General features: G+C 33.6%; 1 protein-coding gene and 1 long non-coding RNA gene across 4 annotated transcripts; one reads left to right on the forward strand and one right to left on the reverse strand.

Moving 5' to 3' along the window:
• Positions 1–8,573: 8,573 nt before the first annotated feature.
• On the forward strand, positions 8,574–10,982 carry LOC149389774 (agamous-like MADS-box protein AGL62). Its single transcript, XM_089624711.1, has 3 exons — positions 8,574–8,633; positions 9,202–9,456; positions 10,623–10,982. The coding sequence occupies exons 1-3, from the start codon at positions 8,601–8,603 to the stop codon at positions 10,980–10,982; spliced, it is 648 nt and encodes a 215-aa protein (XP_089480837.1). The 5' UTR covers positions 8,574–8,600.
• A 5,219-nt stretch (positions 10,983–16,201) lies between these two features.
• Positions 16,202–20,441, reverse strand: LOC149389775 (uncharacterized). 3 transcript variants are annotated; one of them, XR_016300878.1, is made up of 8 exons: positions 20,342–20,441; positions 20,186–20,251; positions 19,673–19,797; positions 19,114–19,179; positions 18,608–18,737; positions 17,027–17,196; positions 16,842–16,944; positions 16,202–16,429 (listed from the first exon to the last, which is right to left on the reverse strand). It is a non-coding gene; the product is annotated as an uncharacterized LOC149389775 (long non-coding RNA). The 3 variants fall into 3 exon arrangements; XR_016300880.1 differs by lacking the exon at positions 16,202–16,429 and adding an exon at positions 16,496–16,739; XR_016300879.1 differs by lacking the exon at positions 20,186–20,251 and having other exon boundaries at positions 20,342–20,370.
• Between the last annotated feature and the right edge of the window lie 225 nt (positions 20,442–20,666).

Here is a 20,666-nt window from a genome sequence, read left to right on the forward strand (position 1 = left end):
CCCTCCCACTTAGTTTTTGGAGTTGGTTCATCGACTCTTTTAAGTTCGGAAACAAATTTCCTAGTTAGAGAGCGACAGAGCGGACAACTAGAAGAGAATCCTAGATCGACATGTTCAGAGCAGTATTAGTGCATAAAGGCACAAGGTACATACTCGATCTTTTCCTATTTTCTATTTCGGGAAAGTGCGTGAGGGAAGTGTGAACTTCAACTCACTCGAACACTTGAAAGTTTGAGATTACACATCTTTTTATTTTTCGGCTTGTCTACAAGGAGACCACCCACTCAAAATTTCAAGAGCATATAGATTTTGAACATATGTGATATAGATATAGTTTTGAAAACATTTTGAAAACTTATTTGATTTGGATGACAAAATATTTTCAAGTTTGAAAGTGAAAACGGTTTTTCAAAATTCAAACTAGTTTTGTAAAAATTCAATTTCAATTAATCTTTCAAAAATCAAAACATTTTAATCTTACACATCATGTTTATAATCATATGAAAAACATTTTTGCTCAAGAAAGTTTTCTCATTAGAGTTCTATAACTCATGGTAGTGGGGTTTGAAAATCCGGATTTCTAAAAAACTGGAGTTTCAGACAGCCGCGCACCTCGGAGTAAAATCGCCATATCTGGCGGCTCCGATGTCCTTTTCAGCCGAAACCGGTGGCATTGGACAGAGGACAGACAGAGCTTTAATTTGATTCGAGAATCATTAAATTTTGATTTCTGAGCAGAGAGTTATGCCACTTTTAATGCGGGTTTACTCCAGCTCGAAGAAAAAGAAATAAATTAAAGCTTGGTCCTACTTAGGTGCGAAAAAGAATCGAGTGTAACAGAACGTTTTAAGATGTTGTTTAAAGCTTTTATTTGTGTTTTATTAGCAGGGTAATAACATAGAATAAAAGAAATAACAACATGCATAAAACGATTCAAGTAAAAATAAGAAACTAGCAAGATATCAAAACTAGTCACAAAATTTTACTCGAAATTTCTCAAACCTTTAAAACACGTTTTTCAATATAAAAAATTAAAAACTTTTAGAACTGATTCTAATGTGTTTTAAAAACATCCCAAACTCATAGAAAATCAACATGCTTTTTAATTTAAAGACAAGAGCATTAAATTAAAAAAAAATCTAAGATTACAAATCTAACTTGTCACAAAATTAGTAAACTTTCGAAAACGATTTTCAAGCTCATAATTTTAAAAACATGTACATGCATCTCTTTGACCATAGCTCTGATACCATTTGTTGGAATCGATCTAGGGTTTGAGAAAATAATTAACGCTTCGGTAAGCGGCGGAATTTTAAAAATTTTCTTTTACAAGTAAAACAGTTTTTACTAACCTAGACAAGTGCAAGTACATGTAATTAAAAACCAATATGAGCATAGAAGTTTACTAACCTTTCTTGAAGCTTGAACTTTGTAGAAGCTTTTGGAAAGTTTGCAACGCTCGTCTCCTCGCAGCACGTCTCTCTTTCTTTCCTCGGCACCTCGAGCAACCACGATAGTTTCTATCACTAAATCACTCGAAATAAAAGGAATCAGTGAGTGGGCACTTTTAAACACTACGACTTAAGAACGAGTCTTGAAGTCGTAGAGCTAAACTCTAGGTCAAATGAGGACCTAGGTGCCAAAACAAAATCGAAAATAAACTAGAGAGAGAGAGAGAGGAGTTCGGCCAAAGTTCTAGAGAGAGAGTCTCTCAAATCTCTTAAACTTGGATGAATGAAATGTGAGGAATGAGGCTCCTATTTATAGGAGGAGGATTACCTTCAAAAGGTAGTTTCCTCTTTTCCTATTGCCTTGCACGTCCAACATGTCTCATGAAGACTTAGGATTTGTTTCCTCATTTGATTTCCTCTTAGTTGGCCGAAAAAGCACTTTCCTTCTTAAGGAAATTTGTTTCCCCTTTTTCTTTTTGCAAGTATCTTCATACATCAATGCACAAAATAAACTCTCTTTCCCACTATGGCATGAACGAAATTCAGCCTTATTTTCCTTGGGTTGGACGAAATTTGAGCTTCTAGAAGGAGCTTCTAGATGTTTCTTCATTTGTTCATGACAACATAAGAAAAGCCCATTAAGAATTTTCAAGTAAAATTCTATGAAATGAAATTAATCCTCAAGGCCCAATTACACTAATATGGCTGAGTAATATTTATTTCATTTGTCATCATATGACAATGTCAAAAAAAAATTATTGACATTTTTTTCGTCCTATGTCCAAAAAGACAAAAATACCCTTTTGACAATTTTCGTAAAACTGTCTCGTTCTTGTTTTGACTTAGCTTTCAGTTTAACTATTCCTACTCGATGTGATTCGTGACAGTGACCTCATGGACCCAAATGAACAAAGCTTGAGCTAAACACTTGGACTCAAAAGTTCACAAACCTTTTCCAAGTTTAGCTTAATGCCAACTGACTCCACTAAAGAGTTGACACTGAAAATCTCTCGGTTCAAATGAATTTATTTTCTACTCAAGAATTCACCTAATTATAATGAGCGGATCCACTGAATATTATCTATGTTTACCCTTCATGAATGTCATCAGCTAGTCGGGATTTACTAAATTACCATTTTACCCTTCTAGCTGTTATTTCCTCAACTCCTTTGTCGCTTGTGAATAAGTTAGAAACAATGTATTGACGAGGAGCTAACAAGTCACATTGTTTCATCCAAAAGAGTCAGGACTCAATTTGGACACTGGCCAGTTCATTTATTCACACTCCAAGGAACAAAGCATGAGGTGACATACATTGCATTTCAGCAATCTTGTACATGAATTCCATATCTATGAGAACTTCACAAAGTTACTCATGACAGACTCACAACTTAGTACTTCACCAATAGGCCTTGTTCGGAATCACATAGTGAGTCCGAACTTTGACTTTCTCAAATGAGAATACTAAGGTGTGAAATGGCATGTCTCATTTCAGGATTAAGGTAACCATGATGCAATTCATACATAGTGACTTCGAGACATAAGAGGTTAAATGGTTTGTTCTTATATTGTCTCTAGAAGTGCACTGGTCAATTCAGTACCTTCGGAAGATACCTAGAAGAACTATAGAGTCCCCAACTCTCAATGCCTCATAACCAGACATCATAGATTCTTCTAACAATCATACTGAGGTCAATAGTCCTTTGACCCTAAGATTGCGAATATATCGTTTTAAGCAAACTACGAAGAGTTTGTTCATGCAAATCTACATTTGTCTCTTCGTAAGTTGTTAGGTTTGTTTATGGACTAAAAGACCAGGGTTTTATCATAAAGCTTCAGACAAGGAAGATTGAATGAACGTTTCAACTTTTTATTAATGAATAAGCAATTACAAGCAAGAGTCTTCGTAAGACTATATGACATCAAATGTACATAAATAGACACTACTACTCTTCTTGTGGGCACCATTGACAACATGCACACTGTTTGGGGTCGGAGAATTCGAACCCAATGAAGAAGGCGCCATCGGATTTATCGAGGAGCTTCGAGCGCCAAGTTGGTTCACCCCACCAGAGACGGGAGATGATGGTGATGATGAGCTTGATGGTTCCTATGCGCGGGGCAATAACCTTACCAATCGCAGCCGAGGAACGAGGATGAGAGGTCAAACGGGATCTGCAGTCACGGAGAGTGTCGTCCCAATCTTCTTTGTCCATCCTGAGCGAGGCTGTTTGGTTGACGAGGAGATTGACGCCGGAGGGGGGATTCGGGTTGGGGTTAGGATTCATTTTCTGGTGGTTTTCAAGACAAAAGTTCCCACTAAGGAGGGAGGGCTCATCAAGGTTTGAGAGCATTGACCATATTATTAATAATTGACGAAAAAATAATAGATAAATTGTATAATAATTAAATAAAAATAACAAGAAACTACTATATTAAAAATGTAGACATGAAATAAAATAATTAAATACAACTGATAACCAAAACCTGAAAACAAAAGAAAATGGGTATCGTCGAGACTCGTTTGATGATTTTCTTAAACCGTTATTGCTCTCTCATTATGTGCTGGAATAATTTGAGCAACCACTTCACAGGATACAACGACGTACGAGGTAGACGATGCCCCACTTTCTCTACCTCCGGCGAACTTATATAGAAATTGAAACCAAATCAAGAGTAACGAGTGGGAGTGAAAGTTGTACGTAGTGGTCATGAACCTCTTTCGGAGTACGTAGTGGTCATGAACTTCTTTTCAGAGACATAGTTGATCTTTTTTAAATAAATAGGAACTTCGTTATTAAAACATGATACCTTCCACAAGCGCTAAAATTGTTTTGGCTACCTTACAAAAACACGAAGGTACAATCTCGTTGACCGAGATCACATAAAATGGATTAATATAATTAAATCCCTTTCGGTGTGAATTTCGTGGAAAAATATAAAATCTTGCCCTTGCTTCATTACCACCTATGAACCCATCAAAGGCAATACAAATAAGTGATTTACAAATTACAATTTTTAGTCCACTCCACGGTATATGGATATCACATCAAATGAAACCCAACGATCCATTAAAAAATTGTTTCAAGCTATATATGTATGCACTATTTGACCGTTTTCCGCCTCTCGGGTTTCGGACCCACAGTCAAAAACCTCACAAGACAGTCATGTTCAATTTTTAACTTAATGGGAGTTCAGCCCATATCATGTCTCAGGCCATACGGCCAACATCATTATGACGGGCATTCGTGCCACGAACTCACATAGAATAAGATCCGCGGGTCTATTCCTGATCGTAGCCAACAACACATTTTTACCCAAAAAAATGGGATTTAAATAACTCAGCGGTTATATCACGTAGATGTGGCAAAAAAGCTAAGTCCAGAGGCGCCTTCCGATAAAAAAAATTGTAGTCTCCACGTCTATGAAATAACACATAAAAACTACTAGTTTCTCATGAATATTTCAATTTCGGAAAATAAACGAACCGATTCCAAAAATCAAGGATGCAACCTGTCTACAACAAAAATAACGCTTTAAGATTGTTGGTCATATTGCTAATAATATACGGAAAAATAATAGACAAATTGCATAATAATTAAATAAAAATTACAAGAAAACTAATATACTAGAAATATAGACATGAAATAAAATAATTAAATACAAACGATAACCAAAACCGGAAAATAAAAGGAAATGGACGATGTCAAAGCTCATTAGACGATTTTCTGAAAGCGTTATTGCTCTCTCATTGGATGCTGAAATAACTTGAGCAATCATTTTCCAGGATACAATAACGTACGAGGTAGACGACGCACCACTTTCTCTACCTTTGACGTACTAGAACTTGTATCAAATCAAGAGTAGTGAGAGGGAGTGAAAGTTGTACGTAGTGTTTCATGCATTATGCTCTCTATTTTCTTTTCATCCACTTTGAATGAAAAGACCATCCACCATTTATAGATATACTTTGATCAGTTTTCTTTTCAGTTCAAACAAAACTGAAGCACATTATAGTCCATAAAGTCAAAATTTATAATTTCAGCCATTAAGGCAATTGAAGTCAAAAAACGGTCTGCTACACTATTACTCAATAAACGTTCACACAAATAACATAAAAGAATTATTGATATAATAACTAAAATGGAATGGTGAAATCTAGAATAAGGATATAACCACGGCGGCGCGGAATTGAGCTATAAAAGCTTACACGTTTGCCCATCCCCTTTCACATGAGATTTTTGTTGTTTCACATAATTAATGTTTTGATAAAATACTTTGAGCAATATCAATTTGTCATTCAATATTGGAAACTATATATAAAATCAATCTTATCCCACAACGAGAAATAAAAATCCGTTAAAACAATTCAGTTTGATGAGTGGATCCTACTCAAATATTTGCCACAAAAGAACCAATAAAATGGTATTAAAATTCTCTTTAATATCATAAACACATCCATTATTCCAACAGAACTATTTTCCGTTTGATTGTGTCATTTGAAATTATCAAAACCAAACCCCATTTCTTTTTTGCTCTTTGTTTCTTTTTATTTCACTTAGTTTTCTGGAATTGCACGCTAGCTTAATTGAATCGTGGTCCTTATAATGAGTTTGACCCTTGCTTGCTACTATATTCTAGCAACCAATGACTTTTTTTTTTGGGTAGTTGAATGACATACAGCAACAATATTTGCGATTGGTATCTCTCTTTTATTTTTCTACAGTTGATTATAGGAAGAAATCACTTTGGTATTATACTTAAGGCTGACCATATGGACCCGGAAAATGAGATCCCTTGATCCCGTCTCATTGTCTCATATTTTGCGGGAAATGAGACTTTCGGAACCGTAAAAAAATGGTATCGAAAAATTTCGGAACCATTTTTCACGATACCAGGAATTTATATCATATATAAATTATACTAAGATATTATAAAGAAAAAAAAACCTATATATATCATATATATATATAATTGATTTTATTTATTAAAATCGTGTTGAAATCATCAATATAATCAAACCAACACTATGAATTGACAGGATCAATGAAAATGGACACGATTGCCCTATATTTTCTCTGCTCCAATTCAAGTTTTTTTTCTAAATCAATTCCCTTTTTTAGAGCAGAATTTGATGTACATATGAGACAGAAAAAATAAATGGGCGTTATCATTCTCAAAATAGGGATAATTAATGTCATTTTTTCAATTACCTTCATGAATTGGTCCACCAAAAATCAATCCCTAAAAGCATAAAATCTCAACTAAGAAAGAAATCACTGATCAATATAGTATTTCAATCTTGATATTTCTAAAATATTACAAAGCAAGCATCCTATTTATAGGCCAATTACAAAATAATAAGAGATCATGTCTTAAATAATGACATTTTAAAAATTGAACTAAAATAATAAACGACAGGCCTTATGCACTTCTGATCATAGTTGTAAAGGCTATCGCCATAGTAGTTGTATACTTTTAATATTTGAAAAATACTTTTAAGTATATTCCTTGCCTAAATATTCAATTTTTATCAAGTTTCTTAAGTGCAATTTCCAAGAAATTTGTAAATACGATAGCAATAGACTGATAAGCAGATGAATAGAAAAGTCTGCTAATTGTTAAACTTACCAAGACAATTTTGATAATGTTGAACAGTCATCCGATTGCTCTGACTAGGAAATACCTTACAACTGTGACAATAATAACATTTAATTGGTATCTGACGACTTATATGTATAATGCAAAAAAGGATAAAGATCATCATAGCGATATTAAGTGTTATTTCGAGACCATGAATCCAAAGGATTTCTGATCATGTATCTACTTGTGTATAAATTTGACTCTCTCTTGAATATTTATTTTTCTTCATGTTTCCTTATACTTTGATGCATTAATCGGCAACATATCAATCTGAAAAGGAATGCTATGTATAAAAAGTAAAGAATACTTCCATTCTTCAAAGATATCTACTTATGATCATTATCTACTTATTATCATTATTCCCCTGGAATTATAAATTCTACCTATCAAAATAATAATATTTACACTAAATTAGAGTTTCTTTTTAATTGTACGTCTAACCCTTTTTTTCACCGGAAACTTCTCCTCCGGTGCCAGATTTATGTCAGAAATTGGGGTTATAAGTGCCGAGAATTAAGAGTTGAGAGCCACTAAAACAATTTCTCTGACGGTCCGAAATTAGAGTTATTAGTGCCAAGATTTTAGAGTTGAGAGAAAAATAACGTTGGAGATACATGTCAACTGAAATGTAATTTTCTCGTCGAATTAAGAAATTTTATTTGTCCAATAAAGCCTATTTTTATCTGTACTTGTAACTTCAGTTTGTTAAAAAAATCTTCATATGTAATATATATTGATTCTATGGATATGATACAATCTACCTTTTTAATATCACTGTTACATATAGTTGAATATGTAATATGCACTCTCATGTAAATTATATGAGTTAAATGTCATAAGACCTTTTATTTATTTTTCACGTAAAAAAATTAATCGCTTTCCTCCTTACAATAAGCAATTGTTTTATATATATATATATATATATATATATATATATATATATATATATATATATATATATATATATATATATATATATATTTACTTCTATCCATCACTAATTATTTTACTTATTATATTCATATATACTAATATGATGTCATAGACACTCTTTTTCATAATATTAAAAATTTAAAATATACACAAATCCTTTCACAAATACTTTTTTTTTTCTTTTAAAATATGTGAAAATATTGTGATAAAAAGAAGAAGATGAAAAAAAGAGAGAGAACCATAGCCGAAAGTATTGCATATTAAAATCTTTTTTTGTAACCCTCCAAAACTAGTATGTCACTAACTTAATACGGCCACAATAAAATTTTGGAAATCAAATACAGAATAAACACAGCCAATATGTCCATATATTCAAACTTAACCTAAAACGTCCTATAAAAACACTCCCAATATTCCTTCCTTACTTACGCCAAATAATATTTCTATTAGAACCATTTGTTTCTCTTTTTTAGAGAACAAAATTGCATTGTTACTAGTCCTTCATCGCCATCTATGGCAGAGAACAATGAGCAACCGCCGAGGAAGCTCAGCAGAGGCCGCCAAAAGGTGGCCATGGTTAAGATGTCTAACGAGAGCAATCTACAGGTAATATTATAATTTTTCTGTAATAAAGTAATGAAGTGAAACTACGTACTCAATTTTTTATTGCCATTGGTAATAAAATAAATATGAACATAAAATAGGTATTGTGGTGCATGAAGAACAAGAAGAAGAAATAAATTAAGGGAGGTTGTTTTTCTTTTTCTAGATCAATATAAACATATATGAATAATATTGATGTTCGAGAAATAATTGTTGTTTCTTAGATTAATATTTTTTTTTTCAACTAGTGAAATAATAAATATATTTGTTTAGAACAAATATAATCAAGATCTAAAAGTTGAATTTAGGGTTTGGTATACAAAAACAATGATATTATTAAATAAAATAATTTTGGGAAGGACATTAAAAATTTGCATGCAGATGTATGAATATCGAATACCAATAGTCTCGAAATCCATGTGCTTATTGTACATAGTGTTAAAAAGTTGATGAAAAATTAGGGCTTAGCTATATACAATAATTTTGTTTAACCTTAAGAACATATTATTCACACTATACTAGCTAGAGTTTGATCAAGTCACCAAAATTTTGGACTCCGTACTTGATTTAGGTGACGTTTTCGAAAAGGAGGACCGGTCTATTCAAGAAAGCTAGTGAGCTTTGCACGCTTTGCGGTGCTGAGATGGCCCTAGTTGTCTTCTCTCCGGGCAAAAAGGTCTTTTCCTTCGGGCACCCATCCGTCGAGGCCGTCCTTGACCGCTATGCTGGACTCGCTGGAGACGCTGCCGCTGGTGGGCCCGCGATGCAGTTGATCGAGGCCCACCGCAGCGTGAGCTTGCGGGACCTAAACACACAGCTTTCACAGGTCAGCCTCCTCACTAAAACATGGCTCAAATGATACAATGCCACATGTCTCTTTTATGACAAGTAGTCATTATTTTATTTATTAGAAAAAATCGGAAGAGTTACGTAAATAATTTATTTAAACCCAGACGTTAGAATTCTATCATAATTATCTAAAAATTAAGAGAATAGTCTAACAGATTTTCTAACTATAAACTATGCCGCTAAAAGTTTATGAAACGTTAAATAGTCAATCTTTCGTTAATTATAGGTAAATAGTCATTCAGATGATGTGTGATCATGTAAATTTAGCTATTTACGTAAATTTCACTATGTCAATAAAAAAAGACATGACTATTTGCTTACAATTCACGAAAGACAAGACGAATACGTCGTACTAAGCTATAATGTTATTATTTAAATAGTTAAATTATAATTTTAATTGAGCGTAGTTATTTTCTGTCTCATATAGTTTTTTCAAAATTTATTTACAAAAAATTAGGTAAATAGGCAATTAAAACGTTTGTAATTGCTACATAGCCAACGTTTCGTAAATCTTAGGTAAATAGTCATAAAAATGACGTGGACTAATTATAAATGGAAGTGACTATCTACCTAAGATTTACGTCTGTAAATATATGAAAGTGATTATTTATCTAAGATTTACGAAGCGTGGACTATTTAGCAATGCCAAACTGTAAATGTGGTTATTTATCTAATGACCAATTTATTTACTATATATTTGAACTTGTATCAAATATAAAATCTGTGTATGTGTTACTGCTTGCTTACGCAAATGATGACCCTAGTAGAGGCAGAAAGAGTAGTATAGTAATTAGGAGAATAGTCTAACAGATTTCTAAATAATTAATCTTTCGTTAATCATAGGTAAATAGCTATAAAATTTTCTTTATATATTATGTAGGGTTCAGGATTTGGGTATTTCCATAAATTTGATCATGTTAATAAAAACACATTGCTTATTAACGAAAAGCTATTTATATAGTAATTTTATTATGTTTATAAATCTATATATATCTAGGGCACACACAGTCTAAACTAAGACAAATAGACGCATGCTATAATGTTAATATTTAAATAATTAGATTATAATTTTAATTGAGTGTAGTTATTTCCCTGTCCCATACAATTTCTTCAAAAAAATTATTGACTAAATATTTGTCCCAGATGATGGGCCAAGTAGAGGCAGAAAGAAAGCGGGGAGAGCAGATGAGCCGGGAGAGGCGCGAGGCCATAGAGGCGCAGCAGCGTTGGTGGGAGGCCCCGGCGGAGAGGATCAACGATGTGGGGAAGCTGCGGCAGTTGGGCCGCGCGTTGGGAGAGCTGAAGCGCTCTGTGTCGGCCCAAACCGACCGCATTGTCATCGAAACTACTGCTGCCGCCAATGCCGTTGCCGTTGCCGCTATGGCCAACCAAACGCCGTTTTACACCGGCTCTGGTGGCAACGCCCGTAATTCTGGAGGACACCTTGTTCTGTTCAACAACAACAGCAACAACAACCTCGGATATGGACGTGGGTTCTTCTGAGAGCTGCTAGTCCGCCAATAAAATGAACCATGTCTCTCAGCTTTCAACTATTTACAAATTACATTATTTTTTTAAATGTCTTGCATGTGCTTTCCTGGATATATCTCATTTTGAGGTTTTATTTCTTTCCTTTGTTATTCATTTTTAAGATTTGTTGACAGATATATGAAGGAGAACTAGCCATTGAATTAAACATGCATGGTCTTGTTTGCCCGGTTGGATTATGCATACAGTGCATGTGCAGATATGTGAAGATCGTTTATTACACTCAGATCACACATATTATTAAAAATTGTTGATGTTGAAGATTGAAGGGAATTATTGGTGATACAAAGTGAAAGTGCTGATCATCTTGAAGATTGAAGACATGGATAACGACTCTTTTTTTTTTTTCTCTTTTCTTCCAAAAAGGTTTCAGGTACGAAATCACACGGAGGGGTGGAGCACAATATTGATAATCATGAATATTATCAAATCTGCAAAAGGAAAGAAAATGGCACTCTTCCAGTCTTTTGTTATTAATTCTCTTTGGGTTAGAAACATGGCCGGCTTAAGAGAATCCGAGGTATAAAGCGAAAGTATAAAATATGGTGTTTTTTTTTCTTTTCAAAAACACAATAAATTTCTCATATCTTAATCATAATTACGATAGCATCAAATGATACAAATCTTTAACAAAAACATGTTTTTCAACAAAGTTTCTCGACCATGATCTTCATCTTCGAATTCTCCACTCCAATATTCTTCATTCATATCACTAAAAATAAAAAATTAGAAACATGCAAGATAAACAAAATGCAAAACTTCAAATATTTACTTTTCTTGCCTTTTGTGATGTCTTCCCACAAATCTTTTTCAATAGATAACATAGCCAATCCAGATAATTGTTTTTGTGACATCGTCGACCTCAAGTAAGATTTTATCAATTTCAACTTTGAAAAACTTCTCTCCGCGGACGCACCAGTCGCGGGGATGGTTAATAGTATTCTATAAGCTATGCATGCATTTGGAAAAGAATCCATCTTTTTTATGTAGTCTGGTATTTCAATTGAACTATTCTTTTCTTCTAAAAAAACAACTCTGAAGATTTTTAATTCTGAAAACAAATCAACCATCAATATGCGAAGATTCACCATTTTTCGGGATTCAAGCAACATGTTTTCAGAACACTTTCGTCCAATGATTTTAGCTTATCAAAAGTATACATAAACCCAAATTTTTTTTTCTCATATTCATGAAATTGTTTCAAATCTAATTTGAATTGTAGAAATTACAACTCGATCAACCACGTATAAAAAATAATCAATTAGAAATGACTCTTCGAGAGATTTAGTTTTATCGAAAACTATTGTCTCATCGAATTATCTCTTCCCACAAATCACACGTCTTTCACGAAATTGGGGTTTTACTCCCATATCATTTGCAATTTCCTTGGCCGAAATCATGGCGGATGTGAATCCATTTTCTCTATAACTCTCAAAATATGAAAGAAGACCTTTTAATTGATCTAATGTCACATCAATATGCATATCTTTACTATGCAAACTCTTGCTAACCAAATTAAAAGCATGTAAGATATCAAACCAAATTGCCATGCCTAGTAAAAATTTAAAATCTTCTAGTTCATATACCGCTAGATATTTCGCTTCACTCTTAATTTTAGGATCATCTCTTGCTTCTGCGAGGTCTAATAATGCATCTCTAATTTTCGGAGCTTGGTATCTAATTGCTTTGACACTTTTTATTCGACTTTCCCAGCGAGTTTGTGACAATGATTTTTGTTGTTACGTTTGTGTTGGCTAATTTTTTTACTTTAAGTTGCTATGGAAAGATGTCGGTCAACATGCTTCAGGATATGTTAAGACATCCTTCCTTCTGTGCGCAGAGTGTATTTCTGGAAAATTTCTTGTTGTGCCAGAATGTTTCGCGGAAGTCTTTACTCGATGGATCTCTACGGGTGTATGGGTAAGGAAACCCTAGATCGACTTTCAGACCTGTATGACTACTATAAAAGCTGTGTGCTACACCCTTAGCAGTCTGACGCACACATCAAATTTTTAGGATTCTTAGACGTGCAAGATTGACGGACTGAGAAGCTAATTGTTTGATTCATGTGGTGCAAATCTCTAAACACTTTTCTAGAAATCTGAGTGTTTGAGAGTTATTGAGTTTGTAATTGCGTGATTGAAGTCTTCACGTGCATTGACATTGAAGGTGATCAAACATCGGGAGCGTGTTTAAAGAGTGGAGTTGAGAGGGGTCTCAAATTTAGGGGAGCCGTGCTTTGGTTTTCACATGTAGTAATAAAAAAAAGTGCATTAAGACCGGTGTTGTTTATATAAGTCTATTGTTGTATTATTGACTACTTATTATTTTAGTGAATTCCTTTTCACTGGGCTGAGAGCTCCTCAGAGTAGGTGACATTGCACCGAATTGGAAAAACCACTCTTTGTGTCATTTTCTTTTATGCACTTTTATTTAGATATTCATCGCTTCATTAGAACAGGTCGTCGAACACATTGATTCTACATGTGTGCGATATCTTGAATCTGCCTAAAAAGAATTTCAATCTTACAATAAAACTAGATATATTATCTTTCAATATCTTCCATCGCTTGACTAATAAAGAAAACAATGAATATATGCGTTGTAAAACTCCAAAAAATGATATGGCTTTAACACAAGAGTTTATAACATCACAAAGCACCAAATAAAGATTATGTCAACCACAAGGTGTGTAAAAATGCTCTACAAATTATTTCCAATAATCTTTTTTCGCACACCTTGATGTTTTCCTTTCATATTGGATCCATTATCATACCCTTGTCCTCTTACATATCAATATTAAATTTCAATTTTTCAATCTCCCCCACAAGTGTATTAAAGAGGCATTTCTCAGATGTATCATCAACATTTAAAAATCTCAAAAGTATTCTTCTACTCGAATTGGACTTGTTGACATATCTACAACCTCAATATGATAGTCATTTGTTCTTGATGATTTGTATCTGGAGTACAATCAAGTATAATCAAAAGGTATTTTGCCTCTTTTATTTTTTCAACAATTGTAGTTTTGATTTCATTTTGCTAACATTTAAATAAATTCATTTTGAACTCCATGTCCCAAGTAATGATATTATGAATCTCATAGTTTTTAATACGCCTCACATGCTCAAGCATTACTGGATCAAATTCAGCTACCATCTCAACTAGACTAAGAAAGTTTCCATTATTTTATTGATATATCTTTTCATTACTTCCCCGAAATGCCGAGTTATTCTTAGCTAATTTTTTAACAATGGCAAATATTCTTATCAAAACACTTCTCTGGTGTTCTTTCTCTTTGTTAATCATGTTTTGAGTACTCCGATCAATTGTTTTATTTTTTTACCAACCTCAACTCCAAATGAAACCAATCTTTCATATTAATCATGTGTACATCACCTGTTTCGTGGCTTTTAAGTTTGTCACCAAGATTTCTCTAATCATTTGTTCCATCATTTCATAATAGATTTATACTAGACTCCGTACCAAACAATTTACAAAAAAAACAATACACTTTGTTCGATTCCTTTGAATAGACTAATCATCTTCTATCATATCTTTCCCCATTTAGTAATTTTCTCACATAAAACGCAGTTGAAAAAGGCCTACAATTATCATCTTTTGGAAAGATTATATAATTTTCTCGAATAAGGCCTTTTTCCACCAATAAATCTCTCAACTAGCTTATGTTCTACATTTTTCCATTTAGACGGGTCAAAAATATTAATAGAGTTTTCATTAAACTCATATTTATCACCCTTAGTGTCCATGTCAATTTCCTCTTCTTCGAGAATTTCTTCAATTTCTTCATCAATCATTACAACATCACATGTTTCATCGAATATGAATCTCTTTCCCTAGCTCTTTTTCTACCACCACTTTGTCACTCTTAAAATTATGTAAATTTTCCTCTCTTGTTGTTTCTTCACTTGTATTTTCTTGTCTCTTTGTTAGAAATTTTTCAAGTTCTCCTTATCGAGATTAAATCAAGTTTTTTTTTAATCATACCCTGATTGATATTTTTTACTAGACATATTTAAACCAAATCAAGAAAATTGCAGTTAACACTATAATTCTAAAAATAAAATAAAAAAAATCATACTTGAACACACAAAAATTCATTGAAATTTATGAAACAATCAATCAATGCACACACATAAAAAGAAAAATAAAGTTTAGATAAATAAAACCTGGAATTCAATCACTTTTATCCTTGTTCACATAGAAAAATAGTGTTGTTGGCGTGTCCAATGTCCATCATCAGCGGCTGCAAGTGTTGAGCGTTGGTTCAAAGTCTTCAGACTTCAAAATAGAAGATGAACGGACATTCTTTTTTTTTTAAACATTAGCTCATATACGTCTTGTACATCTATAAAGCAGGATGTCAAGGAATTAGGATTATACAATAAAGTCTTATTTATTAATTGAGTGGTGTATATGGGCTTATACATAAAACCTTTTAATTGATGAGAGTTGTTAATTAATTATGTGCGGCAAGTGGGCCCCGGATTCCAACTTTTAACAGACTTTTTTTTCTCTGCTGGATTTAAAGTACACGTACTTGTGGACATGTTTTAATTGAATGTTTATATATATATATATATATATATATATATATATATATATATATACACTAGATAGTAACACGTGCTAGGCACGTGGTTATTATAGTTTTATTTGAAAAGAAAGAATTTAAAATTAATTAGTTTTTCTTAACTAACATACATTAAAGAGATAATAAGAATTATAAAGCAAGTGGTAGCTAGCTTGATCTAGCGGTAATCCCACACTCACCTCGACGCAGAGGTCATGGGTTCAAGCCCCCATGGGCTGCAGAAATGCATGCCCCCTAGGATTTATTTCAATAAATATGTAATCTTGGCCAATAGTGCCACCTACTATGTAATCTTGGCCGATAGTGCCACCTGCGCTTTGCACTGCTAATATATCATGTAATATTGGCCGATAGTGCCCTTTCTCAAAAAAAAAAGAATTATAAAGCAAGTATCGTATTCACAAACAAATAAATAAAACTAGAGCAATGCTATAAGGCCCGATTCACGATTCCAAACGATCCACTCACGTGTTGACACGTGGCAGTTTGTTGCCACGTGTCAACACGTGAGTGGATCGTTTGGAATCGTGAATCGGACCGAAAATCAATTCCCATAAAACTAATATTTTTCATAGTTTTTCAATCAACACACGCAATCCCAAAACAAGTATCATAGTGGGTGTTTCTTCCGTTGTCTAACGAATTTGACCAGAAGAGCGACAGAACGTGGGTGGCTCAAACTGGAATTTCAAAGCATCACAATACTAACAATTTCGCATGGCTTTTAAATTTTGAGGATGGTCTGACAGCTCATATTCTCGAAACAAGTACTTCAAATGACCCGTATCTGTATAACAAAAAATTGAGTAGACAATAAAGAAGACTTATTTATGTAACATATCTCAAATGCATTCGAAAATAAATTAACGACCCAAAAAAATATAAAGATCAGCAAACATATTTTTTGTCACCCAAGAAATACAATTAGGGAAATTCTAGATAACAAAATTACACTTAAATAATGTTTGAAACGAGCATCATAGCTGGAGGTTGGCGTATTTTTTGCAAGTCTTTGGCGTATTTTTTGCAGCTTTTTGGCGTATATTTAGAAACTTCTGATGGCAAAAAAGAATTGAATTTGTTTCGCAGCGTTGTAGCTTCAGAAAAACAGAACGTCGAATACATTACTACCCTAACGGTATTAACAAAGTCGGAGTGTAAAAAGACCAAGTATGAACAATAAGAAAATTAGGAAATACCAGCACACGGATTGTTGAGGTCGACATCATCCACGGAGATTTGGTCAGAAAAAAACGACAACCTCCTACTTTTTCTGTGCTTAGGCTTACGACGTTCAATCTCCTGGAATTGAAATTAGACACATATTAAAAATGATAAATTAAAGATAATTTGAACAAATTTATATTCGAAAACATAAACAAACCTCGTACTATAATTTCTTTCTTGAATAACTCAAGAAGTCAACTAACAAAGTTTCAGAAGGGATTGAATCGGTGCCTTGATCAGAGGAAGAGGACGCCATAGTATTAGCTGACAAGGATTCTTGACGAGTCATTTTCCGTTTCTTAAGCTGCTTCATTTGTACCAATTAATCTAGAGACATGAAAGAAACACAATTGGATAAAACTTGACAACTGTCTTGTGAGCTTAAATAAAATCAAGATCAATTGGATTTGATCTCAAAATTTCATGGCATAGATAAAGCATAGGTTTAATTCAAACTTACAATAGGTGACGAACACTATATCCAGTGTAGATTTCTTTACATTAGGACGTAACGAAAAATCTTGCATAAATAAAACGAACTTTGCTTCCAGAAAAACGAAAAAAAAAACAACTGAAACCATAAAATTCCAACATAAAAACGCCATGACTTTGATCAACTCTTTTCTCATTCAAGGATGGTACAAATTATTGGAATTGGTTGTTTAAAAATAAACTACACAATTCATGGCCTTGGACATAAAATCCTAATAAAAATCGATTTGAATTAAGATCAGCATTCCATGAAATAAATAAAGCACATTCAAAATGGGAAGAAGATCTCAGAAGGCTCCTGGGTCTAATATATCCGCTATTTTGTGTTGAAAGGAATTGATGAGCTTACACACTTATATATTTTTATTTTTATTCAGAAGATGGCTATACTGGATAAAACCGGCTTTAACAGTTAACCACCATGTTGAACCATTATGGTGTCTGGCTTTTAAAATAACCATTTTTTTACAGGTCCTTTAACACAACAAAAACAAAACAAAAAAACCTATCTTAGTTATGGTTTATTCAACATTGGCCAAACTATGCATGTATGAACATATATACCACATATATAAGATCCCATCTTTGGTCGTGGTCAAATTGAAATAATTAAGTAATTATTCAAAAGTAGAACGAGATAATAAGAATTGATATGTGCAATTTATGACACGTGAAGTACTATATCCCAACCCAACCATCGATGGAAAGGTAGGTCAATACCAACAACATTTCAATATATTCCTTCAACCTTTTGAATCTAAATCCACCCACAGTGAATACCAGCACTTAAAAAAAAAATAAAAAATAAAATAAAAAAAAACCGTATCCGAAATGCTTGAAATTGAAAGTAAACAAACGTGCATACTAAATACGGTGTAAATTATGAATATCGTTGGTGCTTAAAGTTAAACCAAAAAAAGACAAACGTTATTGATCCATCTATATTTTTAAATTTATAACGATATTTAAAAGTGGTGATATTGCAATTATTATTATGAACAGCTTAATAAACAAGAAATTTGATTACATAGAAGATGGCCACTTGAACAGTGCTATAATAAATGTGTATATATATACGGTTGACGAGCCAGGATTTTTTAATTTCTATTCAGACCTCAGCTGATTGGAATTATAAAAAACAAATGAGAAATTCGAACACAATTTTTATTTTCAGATTTCAATTCAATATCCAAGAATTTTATTCCACAAATTTCTAGCAGAAGAAGACAACGAATTTGTTACTTACCTTAACTGAGACAAACACGACAATTACTCCTCGTTTATTTCCCGCGGACGTCTCACTTTTAGCCTCGTTCGAAAGGACACTGTGTCGGATCTTCTCCAAGGTATTTAGACAAGGATTCTGCACTTCTTCCCTGCAAGAAATTGTAAAAGTACCTTAGTTCCAAACTCAACATAAAGTTTGTGTATAAAAAAATATTAGCACCAAACTTGAATCGAAAATCACAGCTCCAACCCTGAATCAAACAAATCACAGCCCAACTGTATTTAGAGAAACCCATTTAAAGGGCCAAGTGCCAATGGCATTCGTATTTAAAACAGAATTTATGCACAAAAGAAGCCCAAAATAATCAATGCCATAGAAATGTGGCTAAGGCTTCGTCGGTACGACCGAGAGACCCTCCAAGTGGACCCAAGTTCGGGATTAGTTTTTTATTAGAGGCCATTAATGATATTTATTCAGAATTTAGTATTTTATTTTTTTAGAACTAAGAGACATCCTTAATGTACCTTTCTTCCGGGAACAAATTCAACTGTTGGGCCTCCAGTGACTTCAACTGCAACAACTCCCGCTAGCTAAACCATACAAAATTGAGCTACAAGCTCTTAGTAAACTACACAGAACTGTTAAATTACACTTGTACTTATAAATTAACCGAATAGTCCTTCATGTACTGCATGACTTTCTTTGCCACAAAAACCAGAAGCAACAAAAAGATAAGGAAAAAATCACTTAGTAAAGATCAGCATATGTAATCTTTGGATGTTTGGCCTTCACCTCTTCTGAAAGAACAAAGTAAAATAACAATGAGAAGAGAAGCCGACGATTTTGGTTTCAACAAAGTAGAACTGACACGATGGAAAACTTTGATTCCCAAAAACTCGTCATGTCCTTGGAATTCCAACTAATATGAACTCTATACATATCAGTACTTAACAACCAGAAAATTTTGAACTCTCGGACAATGATCTCATTCTCCAGTCATATTCATTACTTTGCAACCCCAACAATCTAATATAGAGACATAATCACCATAAATTAAACGAACTACAAAGAACAAAATCTCACCGCAGAAATTAATTGCAATCTTCAAGCCACTATTTGCACCATGGCTCAACTCATGCTCGTTCCTGATAGAACCGTCCGGACCTCCAGTCTTTGTGTTAACATCATAAGTTCCAGCATCATGCCATCTGCGGAAAGGAAAAGAAAGTTGATAAATAGCAGTACTGTTCTTATCTAGTACGATATAGGTTATGAATGAATTTTTCCAGGCTCCAAACATATGGTATTTTTATTGATAATTGAATAGAATATTACACCCAAAACGGCTTACAATCCGAGAGGTAGCCAATCTCTCCCGGAAACCCTAATTTTCAAATTACATTCGAGGAAAGCCTATATCAAATCTGAGAACCCTAGTTTATAAACCAATTCGTATCAATCACTCAATTCCAAAAAGAAATCCTAAATCAAACAAAGAATCAATCAATTCAGCACTCAATAATGAAGAGCAGAACACTATTTAAGAGATTCAAACTCTGAATCCACAAAAGAGACGAAGAAGTAGAGAGAACGTACCGTGGAGAGGAGAGGAGACGCTGAACTCCGGCGATGACGCGCGCGGCAGCAATGGCGAATTATTCGCTGGCAGCGAGGAGCACCGAAGAAGAAATAAGATAGAAGAAGACGAGGAGACAGAAACGGGGACTCGAGACAATGAACCAGAGAACGCACCGTGGAGAGGAGCGGAGACGATGAATTCCAGTGATGACGCGCGAGGCAGCAATGGCGATTGGCTGGCGGCGAGGAGCGAAGAAATAAATATAGAAGAAGAGACGAGAAAGAAACAGAGAGTCGGAGAGAAAATGGTGAAGCGAGCGTTTAACAAAGAAACCGTCCAAACCCAAACGGTTACAAAGTAAAAGAAAAATAAAACGTGTTGTATTGTAAACAGTAATTTCGGAATGACATGTCATATTTCAATTGGTTAAAATCTTATGAACAATTATTTCGGATTCGCGCTTATTATATTTATATATATATATATATATATATATAT

This window comes from Urtica dioica, chromosome 8 (genome assembly GCF_054948205.1).
Source record: "Urtica dioica subsp. dioica isolate 48M chromosome 8, U.dioica_male_clone48M_v1_H2, whole genome shotgun sequence".
NCBI lineage: Eukaryota > Viridiplantae > Streptophyta > Magnoliopsida > Rosales > Urticaceae > Urtica > Urtica dioica.